General features: G+C 40.7%; 1 protein-coding gene across 1 annotated transcript in view; it reads left to right on the top strand.

Annotated features, from left to right (window-relative positions):
- PRDM10 (PR/SET domain 10) overlaps window positions 1–18,063 on the top strand; it is a 103,886-nt gene that overhangs the window by 25,305 nt on the left and 60,518 nt on the right. The window contains exons 2-4 of the mRNA XM_047070336.1: window positions 12,159–12,346; window positions 14,608–14,772; window positions 16,783–16,842. Coding sequence (XP_046926292.1) covers window positions 12,278–12,346; window positions 14,608–14,772; window positions 16,783–16,842 — 294 coding nt within the window. The 5' untranslated portion in view covers window positions 12,159–12,277. The remainder of the gene's footprint in view (window positions 1–12,158; window positions 12,347–14,607; window positions 14,773–16,782; window positions 16,843–18,063) is intronic.

The raw sequence follows: 18,063 nt of genomic DNA, 5'->3' as shown, positions 1-18,063 counted from the left end.
TTTATGGAAACTAATTTAAAGCAAGCTCAAGCAGCTCTCCTTTAAGTGGAGACTAATTTCTATGTGAGTATTCTATTTTTTTTTTTAATGTTAATTTTTGAGAGAGAGGGAGTGGGGAAAGGGCAGAGACGGAGGGGGACAGAGGATCCAAAGCAGGATCCACACTGACAGCAGCGAGCCCAATGTGGGGCTCGAACTCACGAACTGGAGATCATGACCTGAGCCAAAGTTGGACGCTCAGCTGACTGAGCCACCCAGGCGCCCCTCTACGTGAACATTCTTGAGGGATGATCTTTTTATACAAGGGTCAGCTGAAGTCACCATGTAGCTGTTCATACTCGTTCAAAGAAAGGTGAAAGATCAAACAATGACCATAAGCAGTTGTTTGTGTATCAGGTCAGCGAGCCTCTGGGCCCAGCCACATTCTGCTTGCCCCAGAAAAACCTCTTGTCTGTGCACACTTCTGTCCTCACCCCGAGGGGAGGCAGCTAGCCAGTCTCCTGCCTGGCCTGTGGTCTGTTTGCCACCCAGCCTTCTTGTGCTACCTTGAGGATTCCTCACCTCTGGCAGCACCGGGCTGGCTCCTGTGTTCCTGCGTGGCAGTGATGATAGGTACAACGTGGGCAGTGGGAGCTCAGGGAAATATTAGGGCGAGATCTACACAAACACTCTGCCTCCTCCTCCCCTTCTGTGGTGACTGGTCCCCTTCTGTTCCCCTCATGAGCCCATCCACAGCTCCTTCTCCGGATTGAGACTCCGCTTCCTCCATTTTATTTCTCACACTTTTTATGTTCATTTTGCAGATCTGTCAGTCTCCCTCTAGCTTCTTCCTATGGTGTGTCTAGTGTTGGGTTTCAGGGAAGGAGCCAGCAGTTTATGATAATTAGTCAGTTTGTAATGAGCCAGGAAAGTTAATTTGTAAGTGCACTGTCTGGAATGTGGGACAGCTCTTTCCGTATGAATAATGATGGCATATAAGGTGCCAGGCCAATACAGAAACCACTGTTGAATTCTTAATGTTTCTGAGTTTGAATAATGTACCAATAATCCTATGGAATTTAATCTCTCTGTGTAACAGCATTTTATTTTTATTTTTAATTTTTTTCTAGTTTAAAAAATGTTTATTTTTGAGAGAGAGAGAGAGAGACAGAGAGAGAAAGAGAGAGCACATGTGTGGTGGAGGTGGGGGGAAGGGCAGAGAGAGAGAGAGAATCCCAAGCAGGATCCGAGCTGTCAGCACAGAGCCTGATGCAGGGCTTGATCCTGTGAACCATGAGATAGTGACCTGAGCCAAAATGAAGAGTGGGACACTCAACCCACTGAACCACCCAGGTGCCCCAATAACTATGTATAACAACATTAAAATTTTTTTTAATGTATTTCTTTGTTTATTTATTTTGAAAGGCAGAAAGTGTATATGCAAGTGGGGGAGGGGCAGAAAATGAGGGGGAGGGAGAGAATGCCAAGTAGACTCCACGCCATCAGCACACAGCCCGATGCGGGGCTCCACCCCACGAACCCTGAGATCGTGACCCGAGCTGAGATTAAGAGTTAGACGCTCAACCAACTGAGCCACCCAGGCGCCACTGTATAACAACATTTTAAAGTGAAATTGTGTTTATAGTTCAACCCTTATCTTAGGTACACATCTACCTTTGAAGGCAGACCTGTGCCTTGTCTAACACCTCTACATTCAGGTGATGGAGTGAGAGTCTCTCAACTTTAAGTCCTGGGCAGTTCTAGAGTAGTGGCTTCATTTAGCACTCTAGGCCCAGTGGTGGTGGGAACCAGGCTGGTGGATGATGAGGGGTATGGCTCAGGGGTGAATGGCAGGATGGGAACTCTAGGAAGTAGGAGGAGGGCAGGCATTTGGGGAGGCTGGGCACAGTAGCACGCTCCATTGACCTGTTTAGACCCAACCTTATTAGTGAACTGGCTGGAACAGCAGGCATGTATCTTTCCTTCTTCCTTCCCCTTACTCTTCAGCGTGGTCAGTCTTTTAATGCAAGTATTACTGGGATGAGCTGGGAATTGGGCCGCCTGTCTCCTCCACCAGACTGTGAATTCTACAGGAGCAGGGTTTTTGCTCACCTTTTTATGTGTTTGATGTTCACAAAGCATGAAAAAATATTGCTGCCATTTCTTGAATGTTCATCATTATGCTATGTTATCCCAAGTGTTACCATGTTTTATTGAATCTAAGATGTCTATGGTAAGATACGTAATTGCTTTATGTATTGTTACAAAAGAAAAGACCTTGCCAATTAAACTCTGATACAAGTGCTTTTGCCGCTTAGAATTTTTATTATATACTTACTGAAAGAGCTCTTGTAGATTTATTTAAACATGGATTTTTATCACGTTGCTCTTATGCACGCATAAAAGGGAAAATGTAAGTGAAATAAATTGATTAAGGTATTCCCCCAATTTTATCACTTCCAGAGTCTGACTCTTCAGAATCTTTTCTGACTCAGAGTCATTGATGTATCTCTGTGTCATCAAGAGTGTTGGTGATGCAGTATTTCTTAAAAGAAGAAATCCAGGAATCTCCTCCAAGCAGCTAGTACCCATTCTGGGAGTTTTAATCCCAGTGTTTTTTCACTCGATCTGTGGCAGGCTAGTGTTGTCCGTATCTCAGTAATAACAGTGCATATTCATTGCCATCACTGTCTCCCCAGGTCCTATATTGGCCCTTGGTTGTTAAGGTTATTTTCCCAGTGATGAATATTTGCTTCCCTAATCAGATTTATGCTTAGCTGCTGTTCCCATGCCTTTCAGTTTTAATGCCAAATTATAGTGTAATCTTTTTGAAGACATTTAAAATGGCAGTTAGACTCAGGGTGTCCAGTGCTGACAACATCATGACTCAGTGAAGCGAGGACAGAGCTAATGAATGGCTGTGAGCAAGGTCACACACAAGCAGGCAGTGGCATCCACATCCTGACTGCCACCTGGAAGATAGTGGCCACAGGACACAACAGTTGTAAAATGGATTCAGAAGTGTTAAAATGTGGGGGAAAATGCATTATAGGCTTGACAAAATATAGATTGTTAATTCCAACAACAACCATGCTGGGCAGATCATTTGGATTTTCAGATGAGAAAACTGGGGATCAGTGTGTGGCTTACTAACGTCAGAGCTACTAAGCACCTGGTAGATTTGGGAGAGTAGAACCCAGGTTTGTCTGATTATAAAGTTCATACTTTCAACTATACAACATTATTCAAGAAAAAATAACTAGACTAGAAGCTTCAAGGATGCAAGGATTATTTATTTATTTATTTATTTATTTATTTATTTATTTATTTTAATGTTTATTTTTATTTTTGAGAGATAGAGACAGAGCACAAGCAGGGGATGGGCAGAGAGAGAGGGAGACACAGAAACCGAAGCAGGCTCCAGGCTCTGAGCTGTCAGCACAGAGCCTGATGTGGGGCTTGAACTCACGAACCACAAGATCATGACCTGAGCTGAAGTCTGATGCTTAACCGACTGAGCCACGCAGGTGTCCTTGTTTTTGTTTTTGATACACTGATGTTTCTTTTTTTTTCTATGTTTATTTATTTATTTATTTATGAGAGAGAGAGAGACAGAGAGAGAGAGAGAGCATGCATGAGTGGGAGAGGGGCAGAGAGAGAGAGAGAGACAGAGAATCCCAAGCAAGATCCGTGCTATCAGAGCAGAGCCTGATGTGGGGCTGAACCCATGAACCACAAGATTGTGACCTGAGCCGAAACCAAGAGTTGGACGCCTAACAACTGAGCCATCCAGGTCTTAAGGACCCAGAATTGTACCTGGCATATACTAAGTACTTAATAAATAGTTGTTGAATAAAGTCTTTAGAGAGAGGATAGAGATGCAATCATGTCCTATTTTCCTGGAAATGAAATCTATACATTTTGGACAATGGGTAAAAGCAGGGAAGATGGGTGACAATTTTCTAGACAAAGTGTAGTGTGTAGTTTACCAGTTCTTTCAGGTCTTAGAAGAAGCACAATGGTGAGGAATGGAAGGATGTCCATCGCTAGCTAGGAGGCTGTCAGCACCAGGCTGCTGGACAGCACTAAAGTAGTTCCTGGACTCTTCCTCCCCATCTCAGATAAATCAAGATCAACAAGGGGGGTACCTAGCTGGCTCAGTCAGTGGAGTGTGTGACTCTTGACCTTGAACGTGAGTTCGAGTCCCATGTTGGGTGAGGAGCCTACTTAAAAAAATAAAATATTAAAAAAAAAAAAAAAGATCAACAGGACTCTATGGATTGTATAGTTAAAATAAATAAAAATGGAGGGACATCTGGGTGGCCCAGTTGGGTGAGCATTGGACTCTTGGTTTTGGCTCAGGTCTTGATCCTTGGGTTGTGGGATCGAGCCCCGCATTGGGCTCTGCATTGAGAGTGGAGCCTGCTTAAGATTCTCTCTCCTCCTCTCTCTCTCTCTCTCTCTCTCTTCCTCTGCCCCTCTCCCACACTTGCATGGGCTTTCTCTCTCAAAAAATAATAAATAACAAATAAATAAAATATTAAAAAATAAGCTTTTAAAAATAAAAAAGGAAAACAAATCTGAGAAGACTTACTATCCAGGAAATTTGTATATAGGGCATATGTTATTGGATCAATTGCTGGGTTTAAAAAAATACATGAAATGTTTTGAAAATTCTGAAAGTCTTATAGCTCATCTGTAAGATATAAAAGTTGACATATTTGGACACTACTATGTGCTAGATCTTGTGCCTAGAAGTTTTTCATATATCATGTAACCCTTATAATAACTCTAGGAGGTGATTACTGTCTTCATTTTACATATGATGATATTGAGGGCAGACAGTAAGTGATTTGGCCAAGGTTATATACCTGTGAACAGTTGAGCCAGTCTGGGAGCCAGGATGTTCAATTGGGATTCTGTGGATTTTCTTCTGCATTCTGCTGCTTCCCCTCTAAGCTGTTTTCTTTTAAGTTTTTATTTATTTGTTTGAGAGAGAGAGACAGATGGTGTGAGGGTGGAAGGGGCAGAGAGAAAGGGATAGAAAATCCCAGGCAGGGCCCGAGCTGCCAGCATAGAGCCCAATGAGGGGCTTGAACGCACAAATCGTGAGATCATGACCTGAGCAGAAACCAAGAGTCAGATGCTTAACTGACTGAGCCCCTACCCTCTAAGCTTAAGACAGGACTAGACTTTAGCAACCACTTTACACTCTCATTTTACAATGGGGACACTGATACTAGGGGATATAAAGTTACTTAGTAGTGGAGTCATGTCTAGTATTTGGGTGGTTTTTTTCTTAAAGATTTGATTAAAATTTTTTTTAAATATTTATTTTTGAGAGAGAGAGAGCATGAACGGGGAAGGGGCAGAGAGAGAGAGGGAGACACAGAAACCGAAGCAGGCTCCAGGCTCCAAGCTGTCAGCACAGAGCCCGACGCGGAGCTCAAACTCACAAACCTTGAGATCATGACCTGAGCCAAAGTCGAATGCTTAATCGACTGAGCCACCCAGGCACCCCTAAAGATTTTATTTTTAAGTAATCTCTACACCCAACATGGGGCTTGAACCCACCACTCTGAGATCAAGAGTACACGCTCTACTGACTGAGCCAGTCAGGCACCCTTTAGAATTTAGTTTTCTTGAGCAATTTATTAAACAGTAAGTAATTATGGAATGTCACACTGGTGTTTTAAGTAGTTTCATAGCTACAGAAGCTGAATAGGTTTATAACTATATTTTAAAGAACAAGAACTACCAAGTGGGTATTCTAGGGACTGCTTTGGATTCCGGACACTTTCCGAATTAAAGAGTTCTCACCCTCTTGGGTTCCTTTATTTGCTAATGGTATTCTTTTTTTTTTTTTTAATTTTTTTTTTCAATGTTTATTTATTTTTGGGACAGAGAGAGACAGAGCATGAACGGGGGAGGGGCAGAGAGAGAGGGAGACACAGAATCGGAAACAGGCTCCAGGCTCTGAGCCATCAGCCCAGAGCCCTACGTGGGGCTCGAACTCACGGACCGCGAGATCGTGACCTGGCTGAAGTCGGACGCTTAACCGACTGCGCCACCCAGGCGCCCCTGCTAATGGTATTCTAAAATTATTGGGAAATGCGACTGTGAGCAGTATTTCACATCCTCGTTGCTAAATTTTACTGGCAAGCTTTCCTATGTGTAGATTAACTATTGCGTTGTTTTGCTCCGCATCTGCTAAGTAGTTATTTCCTTTTTTTCTGCCCTTTATCCTTGCCTTGTGTAGCTTACTGGTGTTTTATGCCGTGTAATGTCTACTCCCTTATTTGGGTAAGATTAGAAACAAGATGTTTCAATCTGGGGCAAATGTCCTGTCCCTTCCTGTTTTGCTTTTCTGCTCCTCTTTTTCCTTCAGGTGCCCTCTTCTCTGAGCCCCTTCTTGAGCACCCGTTTGGGACCAGGTGTCCTGTTTTCCCTAGCACACTGGAATTGCTTTGAACACTCCATACAGATCATTGGGTACCTGGCACATGGCAGATCTGGAGTTCCTCTCGTGAGCACACACATTCCTTGGCCTGTAAGAACTTAATAGTTGAGATTGGAGAGCCAGACAATTTGATAGAAACATGATTGAATACCTTTTTTTTTTTAAAGCTAATATGTGAGTGTTATGTAGAGGCATTGTGTTAATAAGCACTTCACATTTATTATATCAGGTCATTCTCTCAATAACCTTATGATTCCCATTTTACAGAGATGGAAGGGGAATTTAGAGAACTTCTGTGTTCTGTGTGAGGTCAGTTATGTTTCAGAATTGCTACCCAAATCCAGGTCCAGAGCCCAAGCTCTTAACCACTGTGTTCTTGTACTGACTACTGCCTCTGCACGGGTCAAAGGACTTTTCCCTGTGTGTCCCCTGTGCCCTCACTCACTGTGTGCCATGGTTGGAATTTGAAAACTAATAACAACTTACGAGTCAGACAGCCTCTCTAAATGATTCAGCATCTTCCCTCAGAGGCTTCAAAGGAATTCAAGATCTGAACAAACGTAAAACAGTGTCCAAGTTATTATCACAGTATTGCTTGTAATAGGAAAAGATTAGAAATAACGTAAGTGTTGGGGCGCCTGGGTGGCTTAGTCATTGAGCGTCCGACTTTGGCTCAGGTCATGATCTCACAGTTTGTGGGTTCAAGCCCCGCATCAGGCTCTGTGCTGACAGCTCAGAGCCTGGAGCCTGCTTCGGTTTCTGTGTCTCCTTCTCTCTCTGCCCCTTCCCCGCTCATGCTTTGTCTCACTCTGTTTCTCAAAAATAAATATATGTAAAAAAAATAAAATAATAAAAAAGAAATAACCTAAGTGTTGATCAAAACGAAATTGATTAAATGAATTAGAATATATTTATATAATGAAATGATGCAGCTGTGCTAAAGAATGAGGAAATGACATATAGATGTGGGACAATATAAAAGGTGGGGCATTATGTGGAATAAACATTATATAGAAGAGATGTTACTTTGCATAGAATTAATAGTACGCTGTCATTTGTGGTGGGAGAGGCAGAGAGTGTATGTATGTATGTATGTATGTATGTATGCTTGTATGCAAGCCCTATGTCCAATGTGGGGCTTGAACTCACAACCCAGGGATCAAGAATTGCATGCTTTACTGACTGAGCCACCAGGCAGGCACCCCTCTATTTTTGTTTGTACGTGCATAAAATATCTGTGGAAGGATAGACAGAGATTGGTAATATAGGTTACTTCTGTAGAGTGGTTAAGGGATTCCAGGTAGGGAGATTGTCTGCTATATACCTTTTGTGTGTCTTGAATTTGGATTTCAAATAATAAGCACCTTCCTAGAAATGAAAACAAATACAGAAAGGCTTTCAAGGCTGTGTATGTTTCATGAATGTGTGGGATAAGCCTGCCTTCGTCCTTGCTCCATCGCAGTGCCTGGCATAGTATGTACTTGCGTATTTGTGCAATCAATGAACCGCGTTGAGAAAAATATCTCAAATTCCTGTATAGGAAGGGTACAGCATCTCTTTTGTGGTATGCCTGCTAAAAATACATATCCTGGATCTAACCATGAAGAAACATCAGACAAACTCAAATTGAGGAACAGCCTGAAAAATAAATGGCCTGTGCATTTCAAAAATGTCAAGGTCATGGATGGCTAAGAAAGACTAGGGGACTGTTCCAGATCAGAGGGGATAGGGGGATATGACAACTGAACGCACTGGGTACAATGCCAGATTGGATCCAGGGCCAGAAAGAAAGTTGTTTCTTTCACCATAAAAGACAATAACTAGACAGACAATTAGCAAAATATGAATAAGGTCTGTAAATTAGGCAATAGCACTGTTACATTGTGTCTTCCTGGTTTTGATAGTAGTACCATAAGAAAAAGTCCCATTTTTAGGAAATAGGCACTTATGATTTTAGTAGTAAAGTGGCATTGTCTGCAACTTACTCTCAAGTAGTTCAGGTAAAAAGCAAAAGAGGGAGGAGAGAGAAAGAAAGAATGGTAAAGTAAATGGGGTAAAGTGTTACCATTTGGTGAGTCTGAGTGAAGAAATGCAGGTATTCTTTCTACCATTTTGCAGCTATTCTGTCAAACTATTAAAAAAAATATTTCCTGTATGGAACATTTTGTGATTTTATAATACTGAGCCTTTTATATCCTCTTATACAATTTTATGGTTTTCTTCATGTAGATCTTTATATCTTTGATAACATTTAGTCCTAGATTTCTTTATATATTTGTTCCTTTAAAAAAATAACAGGTGGGGTGCCTGGGTGGCTCAGTCGGCTAGATGTCTGATTCTTGGTTTCGGCTCAGGTCATGATCTCACAGTTCGTAGGACTGAGCCCCACATTGGGCTCTGGACTGACAGCATGGAGCCTGCTTGGGATTCTCTCTCCCTCTCTCTCTGTCCCTCCGTGCTTACACAGTCCCTCAAAATAAATAAATAAACTTAAAAAAAAATAACAGCTTTGTTGACTTATAAGCCACATATTGTATAGCTTGCCCTGAATGTCTTTTTATACATGCTTAAATGGCACTGTTATATAAGGAAAGTATGCTTTTTTTTAAACAATAATAAACTTTTTTAGGGTATAATGTACATATATTAAACAAATTTTTTTAAATGTTTATTTAGTTTTGAGAGACAGAGAGAGAGAGAGAGAGAGAGAGAGAGAGAGGGAGGGAGGGAGCAGGGGAGGAGCAGAGAGAGAGGGAGGCACAGAATCTGAAGCAGGCCCCAGGCTCTGCTCTCGTACAGCTGAACCACCCAGCCTAATTTGCACATATTTTAATTGAATAGGTTGATGACTTTTTTTTTTTAAGTTTATTTATTTACTTTGAGAGAGAGAACCCTCAAGGAGGGACAGAGAGGGGGTTGGGGACAGAAGATCCGAGCAGAGAGCTGGATGCTGGGCTAGATCTCACAAACTGTGAGATCATGACCTGAACTGAAGTCAGACACTTAACCGACTGAGCCACCCAGGCTCCCCTGTTGACACACGTATTCCCTCTGTAACTACCCACCAGTCTAGATAGATACAAGATAAAGAACATTTCCATTTATGAGAAAGTTCCCCAAACCCCTTTGTTTGTACATGCACCTGTTGGTAGATGTGGGTGTTGTTTCTAGTACCCTCTGATGGAGAGAAGAGTAGGCTGTATGGGGGGTGACTGTGTGTGGTGGGTGTGGTTTCTGTGGGGGTAAGGCTGACAGTGCTGAGATGAAGCAGGAACAGTCTCCTCAGAAGGTCGGAAGAGGCTGCCAGGCGGTTGGGATGTGGCAGTTCCTGTATTCCGGAGTAAGGCCCAGACATTGGATGTTCCCGTCTTTTCTTTCTTTCTTCTTTGGGTCTTATTCTGGTTCAGAGCTTGGAGCATGTACAATCTAAGAATGTGCTTCTTGGCTTACTTCCATTGATAATGGGGAAAATTCTGACTGGATCTGGTCTTCCTTACCTTTGGTTTAATGGTGTTCTGAGCAGTTTTAACCTTTTCTGTTTACGTATGCTACTTTCATGGGGTGGTGGGAGGATGTGTATCAGGCACAGCTGCCCTATTAAACAGCAAATCTCACGTGACTCTTAACATGTCAGTGTTTTATCATTATGAAAAGGAAAGATTGATTTCCTTTTTTTTTAATTAAAAAATTTTTTAAATGTTTATTGTGAGAGAGAGAGAGAGACACCGAGTGTGAGCGGGGGAGGGGCAGAGAGAGAAGGAGTCACAGAATCCAAAGCAGGCTCTAAGCTTGGAGCTGTCAGCACAGAGCTCTCAGCACAGAGCCCGACGTGGGGCTTGAACTCAGACTGTGAGATCGTGACCTGAGCTGAAGTTGGACACTTAAGTGACTGAGCCACCCAGGCACCCCAAGAAGATTGATTTCCTTAAAACGCCTATTTTGGAAAACAATAGGGTTTCAAGATGCAGAGTTAGTGCATGTTGATGTTTAGTAAGGCTTGTGATTTGTTCATTAATTGCTCCTGTATTGACCAAATGGGAAACAGTCTACATTTGTGTTCACCAAATTGTGAACTTAGAAAACTCAGAAAACTCAGCCCTCCTCGCCTGCCATTTTCCCCTTGTTTTGTGACTTTTATGATTCTGCTATTCATTTCAAGTAGGGGGTATAGGAGGTCAGTGTTTAAGCAAGTGTGCAGGGGAGAGCTGAGCTGGGGCCGTGCAGCATTCAGGAGTGCATGTGAACCCATCACTTATCTGTGTTTACCATCCAGGAACTTCATTCTCCTTATCAGCAGAGCTAAGAGAGCTACCGTTTGCTTTTTTCCCCTCTCTATTCCACATTGTTGACCTTCCGTATTTATTCATTCATTTATTTATTTTTTAAGTTAACCCTACCCCTAACATGGGGCTCGAACTCATGACCCCAAGACCAAGAGTCGTGTACTCTGCTACTGAAGCCAGCCAGGCACTCCAGACCTTCAGTATTAAAAAAAATTTTTTTTTAATGTTTGTTTGTTTGTTTGTTTGTTTATTTATTTATTTATATAATTTATTGTCAAATTGGTTTCCATACAACACCCAGTGCTCATCCCAACAGGTGCCCTCCTCAATGCCCATCACCCACTTTCCCCTCTCCCCCACCTCCCATCAACCCTCAGTTTGTTCTCAATATTTAAGAGTCTCTTACAGTTTGCCTCCTTCCCTCTCTGTACCTTTTTTTTCCCCTTCCCCTCCCCCATGGTCTTCTGTTAAGTTTCTCAGGATCCACATAAGAGTGAAAACATATGGTATCTGCCTTTCTCTGTGTGACTTATTTCACTTAGCATAACACTCTCCAGTTCCATCCACATTGTTACAAAAGGCCATATTTCATTCTTTCTCATTGCCACGTAGTATTCCATTGTGTATATAAACCACAGTTTCTTTATCCATTTGTCAGTTGATGGACATTTAGGGTCTTTCTATAATTTGGCTATTGTTGAAAGCACTGCTGTAAACACTGGGGTACAAGTGCCCCTATGCGTCAGCACTCCTGTATCCCTAGCAGTGCTATTTCTGGGTCATAGGGAAGATCTATTTTTAATTTTTGGAGGAACCTCCACACTGTTTTCCAGAGTGGGTGTACCAGTTTGCATTCCCACCAACAGTGCAAGAGGGCTCCCATTTCTCCACATCCTCTCCAGCATCTATAGTCTCCTGATTTGTTCATTTTAGCCACTCTGACCGGCGTGAGGTAGTATCTCAGTGTGGTTTGATTTGTATTTCCCTGATGAGGGTTTATTTATTTTTGAGAGAGGGAGAGAGAGAGAGAGAGAGCGAGAGCGAGCAGGGGAGGAGCAGAGAGAGGGAGACAGAATCCGAAGCAGGCTCCAGGCTCTGAGCTGTCAGCACAGAGCCCGATGTGGGGCCTGAACCCACAGACTGTGAGATCATGACCTGAGCTGAAGTCGGACACTTAACCAACTGAGCCACCCAGGCGCCCCCAGACCTTCAGTATTTTAAATGAGGGTTACACCTATCTAATGAGTGTGTAGAACATAGCAAGCATGCAATACATTGTATTATCATTATAAATAATTTCTCCATTTTTACCTTTTTGTCCAGGTGTGTTATCTTTTACAAAGCTCCTTTTTTCTCTCTCTCTGTGGTTGAAACTGCAATTTACTAAAATGCATTTATCTATTTAAAGACATGGTTCCTTTTCTCTCTCTTTTCAGGCACGTTGCAGAGAGGTCTTTCTGTCCTTCATGAACACGCGCGTGGTGGACAGATGACTGTCCCCCACCCTGTGCTGTTCTAGGTGCCCTGGACGTGGAGCTGTCCAGTAGGGGGAAGGATGGATTCCAAAGATGACAGCTCACACGTGTGGTCTACATCTGCAGAACATGAAGAGAATGCTGCACAGGTGAAGAGTGGCCTTTCCAGCTTGGTACTGATAACGGTTTTTCAGCTGGGTACAGTTTGCGGACAGCTACAGAAATTGCAGCTTCTCTGTAGGGATGAGTAGCTGGGAGGGAGCAGCACACAGGACTTGCACAGGAGGAATAAGGAGGGTTTTAGCACTTTGAATGCTCCATCAGTGTGAGTCACTATGATTTAGAGGAGCTCTGTGACCCCCCCCACAGGCTTCTCTGCCATTTCTGCAACTTATCGTCATACTTTGTTTCACTGTTTTATTTTATGTTATTGGCACTGAAAGCCTCCAACTGTAGTGTGTTTCTTTTATGTTATCTCCTATAGGGTTTTGATTCTTCACGTGTAATGAAGCACAAAGTATGTCTGTAGAGTGGCTTTTTCTTTTCTTTCAAATTCAGAATGTAAAGGTCTAATTGAAAGTGGTCCCATTGAGTCAACCTCTTTGGAGGTTAGTCACTTACTAAAATGTAGCCATAATGGATGATCACTGCCTTTTGGACTGTGATCATAGCCAGCTGCATGTTCTTTTGAATATTCTTAGCAAAGGCAAATGTCTGCTTTTTTGGTGTGGATTTGAATTTTGGGAACAGTCAGCAGTCATATGGAACCATACGTGGCCAAAGTATAAAACTTGATTTTTAAGCATTGTGATAAATATGCAATTTTAATTCAGTGTTTTGTTAAATTACATAACCTTAGTATTATAATCAAAATCAGGCAGTTAACATTGAGATCCTTAAATATACACATTTCATTTAGCTTAAGTAGTATGACAAATGTTACAATAAATAAAGTTGATCTTCAATACTTAAAAACAAACAAACAAACAAAAAAACGTTCTAGTTATGCTTCTAGCGGAATAACTGAGAAAACTGTGCTGTTTCTCATAGAAAACATTTTGAAGACAACTTTCATGTAGCTATGCATTTTGGTGTATTTTGTTTATAAACAAAAACGTAGTTCATTCAGAAACAGGGTCCCCATTTGTAGGTAACCAGATAGTAGAGCTCAACACCCCTCATTGAAGTCCCCCTTCTCAGTTGATTCTTTTCCTAGCCAAGAACTCTGATTTAGCAAAGTGCTGAGTGATGGAGACCAAGTTTTGATGTTAATGAACAAATCTAAAGTCACAAAATTATCATGTAGCACTTAAAACTGCAAATATGTTATAAGCTTAATTCTTCCAATAGACAAGTTGTATCTTCATAGACAATCAAATTTGTGTAGAAACTGGACTAATCACTGAGTATAGAAGTGGAGGTTTGTTTTATTTCTCTGATGGTTTGATTCTGTTTGGTCCCCAGGTTTCTTTCTGGGGATTAGATTTGCTTATTTCATCTCTGGAATCTACTATTCTCCACTGGAGAACACTGGAAGAAAACAAGTTAGGTCTGAAGCCAAAATGATATGAGTAAAGATCCCAACCTAACTTCAGTATCAGCACATAAATTATTTCTCTCCCAAAATGTGTACTTGGCCATCTGCTTCCATACCTTCAATATCAGGCATCAGGCTATGTGCCAAGCTCCAGCCTTCAAGAATTCAAACCTCCAAAGCTGACTACTCAGAAAGCATTTTATAGAATTCAGTTTCTGCTTTAGTTCTTGGTAGATAGAAAATTACTTACCTTGGTGATAACTGCAATAGTTTTCCAAAACCCCTTGAAAGTGCTTGATTAGAATTTCCTTACTGGCAAGGAAGAGTTCAGTTACACTCACTGATTTAGCAAACGGTCACTGACATGTGTCCATATAGACTTGGATTGTGAAAAAACATGTAGGAAAGAAAGTGACCTTGTGTTAATGTGTCTCCCGAAAGGCACTGTTAGTTATAAAGCATGATATTTATGATGTGTTGAGAGCCATTGGCTTTTGAGTTGACCTTTTTTTATATTACAGAATAATTTGTATTTTGTATTTTGGTCATATCGACAACCAGGAATCTTCAGTCACATTTCCAGGTTTAGCTAACTGCCCCCTCAGGACTCCCCAAAAGAGATGTCTGCATTGGACATTCGAGGCAGAGAGATTTATATCAGTTGCTTAATATAAAGCAGTAAATGATCTGACAACAAGGTCATTGGATCCTGTCTCCAAGTCACTAATAGGGTAGATGAAGGTGTATCCATTCTTTCATTGGGGATGTTTTAGAAATGCAACCGTGTACTGTGCTTGGTCAGCCATACAGCTTTGTGAGATTGGTTTTGTTCTACAAGGACACTTTCTACCTACTTGCTGCTTTTTGCCCCAGGTGCACTTTGTTCCTGATGCTGGAACTGTGGCTCAGATTGTCTACACCGATGACCAGGTTCGTCCACCCCAGCAGGTGGTATACACGGCAGATGGTGCCTCCTACGCTTCAGTGGACGGTCCTGAGCATACGCTGGTGTACATCCATCCTGTGGAAGCTGCACAGGCATGTGAAGGATTATTGTTTGTAGTTCGTTTGTTAATTGGTTAACTCACCAGTGACTTCTGTGTTCATTCTCTGCCAGTCACTGTGCTAGGTGTGGTGATGTATGATATGCTTCAGATAAGATTTGTGCTCTTCGGGAGCTTATAACTATCTTGGCAGAGGAAGATGTGCTTTGTTTATTTAAATTAAATGTGATAAGGAGTTAGAGCACTGCCTTCCCAAGAGTTCTTGTCCCAGTCACTATTGATTCTCAACTTGTTACTTTTCTTTGTATCAAGAACCAGGTCAAAAATGGCATTTAGTTTCGTATAGCTTAATCAAAGACAGATCAGTGAAAACCATACAGACTATTTCAGTTAAATGTGTAAGCAAAAAGTCCTACTAGCTTATTAACTACTATTTATTAATTTACTGATTTGTAGAACTGCGATGGAAGCAAAGGTAAATGCTGCACAATTAGAATTACTTTTCTTTTATTTTTTTCTCAGTGACTTGGGGTGTTAGTTTCCAAATGCATGACACATATATATACACGGGTGGGCACCTGGCTGGCTCAGCTGGAAAAGCATGTGACTCTTGATCTTGGGATTGTGAGTTAGAGCCCCACGATGGGTATAGAGATTACTTGAAAATAGAATCTTTAAAAAAAAAAACAAAAAAACCCCCAAGCCCCCACAAATATTTAATTGTTAGTTTGTATGTTACCACTTTAGAATGCACAGAGCACTTCTAAATGTATTTACAAAAAAGTTCCATACTTTTATAGTAGAATCCTGGTAATAAAAATTTACCCTCATTCAATATTTAATCAAGAGACTCTAGTCACTCTCAAGAAGAAATAGGGCCCACCTAATTAATACCTTTCAAATTTATATGAAGGTGAAATCACCAAATAGTCAGATGGTACTTTCAGAATGCCTCTGCTGCGTTTTAGTCACATAACTATATTAAAATATATTAAAATAAGGTCATATAGTTTATGTAAAGAGCCCAACTTTAGTTTATTACTATGTTACTAAATGTCTGATTATGAAGAAAAGTACAAATGTCTGACTTACTAGAAAAATTAGATGTTTGACTTATGATAATTTTTTTAAGTTTATTTAAATTTAGTAATCTCTACACCCAAGGTGGGGCTTGAACTCACAACCCTGAGATCAAGAGTCACCTGTTTTTCTGACTGAGCCAGGCTGGTGCCCCCCTGACTTAACAATAAGTTTTAAATACCAAGTCTAAGAAATCTTACAACTGGCTGAAATTCTCCTATGTGTACCTCTGGAATCAAAACTCAACTACAGTTCTTATTCCCCTAGGTTTGCTAAAGGCTTGAACAAATTAGAGGAAAGAAAACTTTTCTGGATTGGTGATTTTTTGTGGTGCCCTGGCTAAAATAACTTTGAAGATTTTCCTTCTCTAGTTAGCTTTGTTGTGTCATGACCCAAATTATTATGTGTTTATAATGAGAACTTTTCAAAATTATGATTTTACTGGCTTTATCCAGGGATGAATCTGTGGAACATTAAATTCAACTTATTTTCCTTCTCGTTCTTTTTTGCTAATGAGCATGCATTGTGTTTGAAAAATATCCTTGTGTATATACTAGTTTTCTGTGTGTCTGTGTCTCTATCCATTTTCGCTTAATCACGAGTCTCCTCCTGTGATGTATAGTGTCATGTGTGAACGTATGACCCTTGTTCATGCCATGTCTTTTACGTTTCTGTGACATGCCCTTTTAATTAGTGCTGACATTCAGCCTCAAGAGAGATTTCGCTTAAGAGTAAAATTGTCCAGTATGTTAGCTAGTTGAGATGGTTAACTTATACAATCTCTTTGGAGCCCTCTGAATGAAAGGCTTTAGCTAAAAGTACGATTACTATCTTTATCTTCTTTATTAATGAAGGATTATTACTAGCTACATGGGAACAAAGCCTGTCAAGAATTTTTCCTGTGCAGGCAAGCTGTCTAAAGATTTATTGATATGTTTTTTGTTTTGTTTTGTTTTTTGCCTAGACTCTGTTTACAGACCCAGGGCAGGTAGCTTATGTCCAGCAGGATGCTACAGCTCAGCAGGTAATGAGTTGCTTTTTTTGCCTTTTTATTGTTTACCGTTCCCTGGAATGTGCCCCCCTCCCCCACCCTATGCTGTGCATTCTCTGGTTGTCTATTTCTTATGTGTTACAAATGGTCTCTACTTCCTTTGATGAAAACAAAGCAAAACATAGCCCGAACACATTCCAATCAGTACATATTGAAATAGTCTGGTAATAAGAAAATGATTCATTAGGAAAATGTGAAAATTAAGTCTATCAATAAGCTATTGATTCAAGTTCCAAAGAATAATCCTGAGTTAAAAAATGTCTCTTTTTGGAAATTTGGAAACATTTTGGTACTTTTCCTATTTTTAAATATTAGGGAAAACATTTCTACATGTAAATTTGATAGCACCCTTTCTCATCCTAGCTTCTGAAAAATTGAGATCCTTCTTGGTTTTCTTTTAAAATGTTTTTTTCCCCTTTTATCCATATTTCTAGTATGTTCTATTTTACTTTGAGGGATTTCTTCCTTATTTTCCTCCAGATTGTGAAACTGGTAAAGAAGGTATAGAAGCTAGATACCCCTCAGTCTTACTGTAAAGGAGCTATGGATCCAAATGGTTTTATTTCCGTGTTGGCTAGCTTGACTGTTACTTAGCGGTACTACTGAGTGTCATGAGTGATTATGAAGTAAATTCCCGTTAGTAAGCACTTTGTGCATTTAAATTCTTTTAGTAGATGATTCAGATACTTCCATTTGAAATATGAACAGTAGTTTTGTTAATGTTATTTATGAAATCTAGAGAGAATTCTTAGGAGTCTTTGTCATTTAAGTTATAGTTGAATTTATTCCTGATTGATAATAATCTGCAATTTTGTGGTGTCTGTGAACTTGAGTGAGAATTTGTCTTAATCTGTTGAGGCTGCTGAAATACAATATGATACACTGGGTGGCTTATAAACAACAGAAATTTATTTCTCACTGTTTTGGAGGCTAAGAAGTCTCCAGGTGTCTGGGGATGCCCGTTCACGAGGGCTCTACCTTCAATACCTAATCACCTCTCAGAGGCCCCACCTCCTAATATCATTACATTAAGGATTAGCTTTCTTTATTTTTATTCCCTGTGTAGCTAATATACAGTGTTATATTAGTTTCAGGTGTGGGGATTAGCTTTCAACATACAAATTTTGGGGAGACACAGTCCATAGCAGAGTTATTTTATTTTAATAGTTTTAAAATAATTAGGTATATTCTTGA

The sequence above is a fragment of the Lynx rufus genome, unplaced genomic scaffold (assembly GCF_022079265.1).
Source record: "Lynx rufus isolate CCGP_SWC_20201006 ecotype Redwood Valley unplaced genomic scaffold, mLynRuf1.p SCAF_9, whole genome shotgun sequence".
Taxonomy (NCBI): domain Eukaryota; kingdom Metazoa; phylum Chordata; class Mammalia; order Carnivora; family Felidae; genus Lynx; species Lynx rufus.
This window is presented reverse-complemented; position numbering and strand designations above follow the sequence as displayed.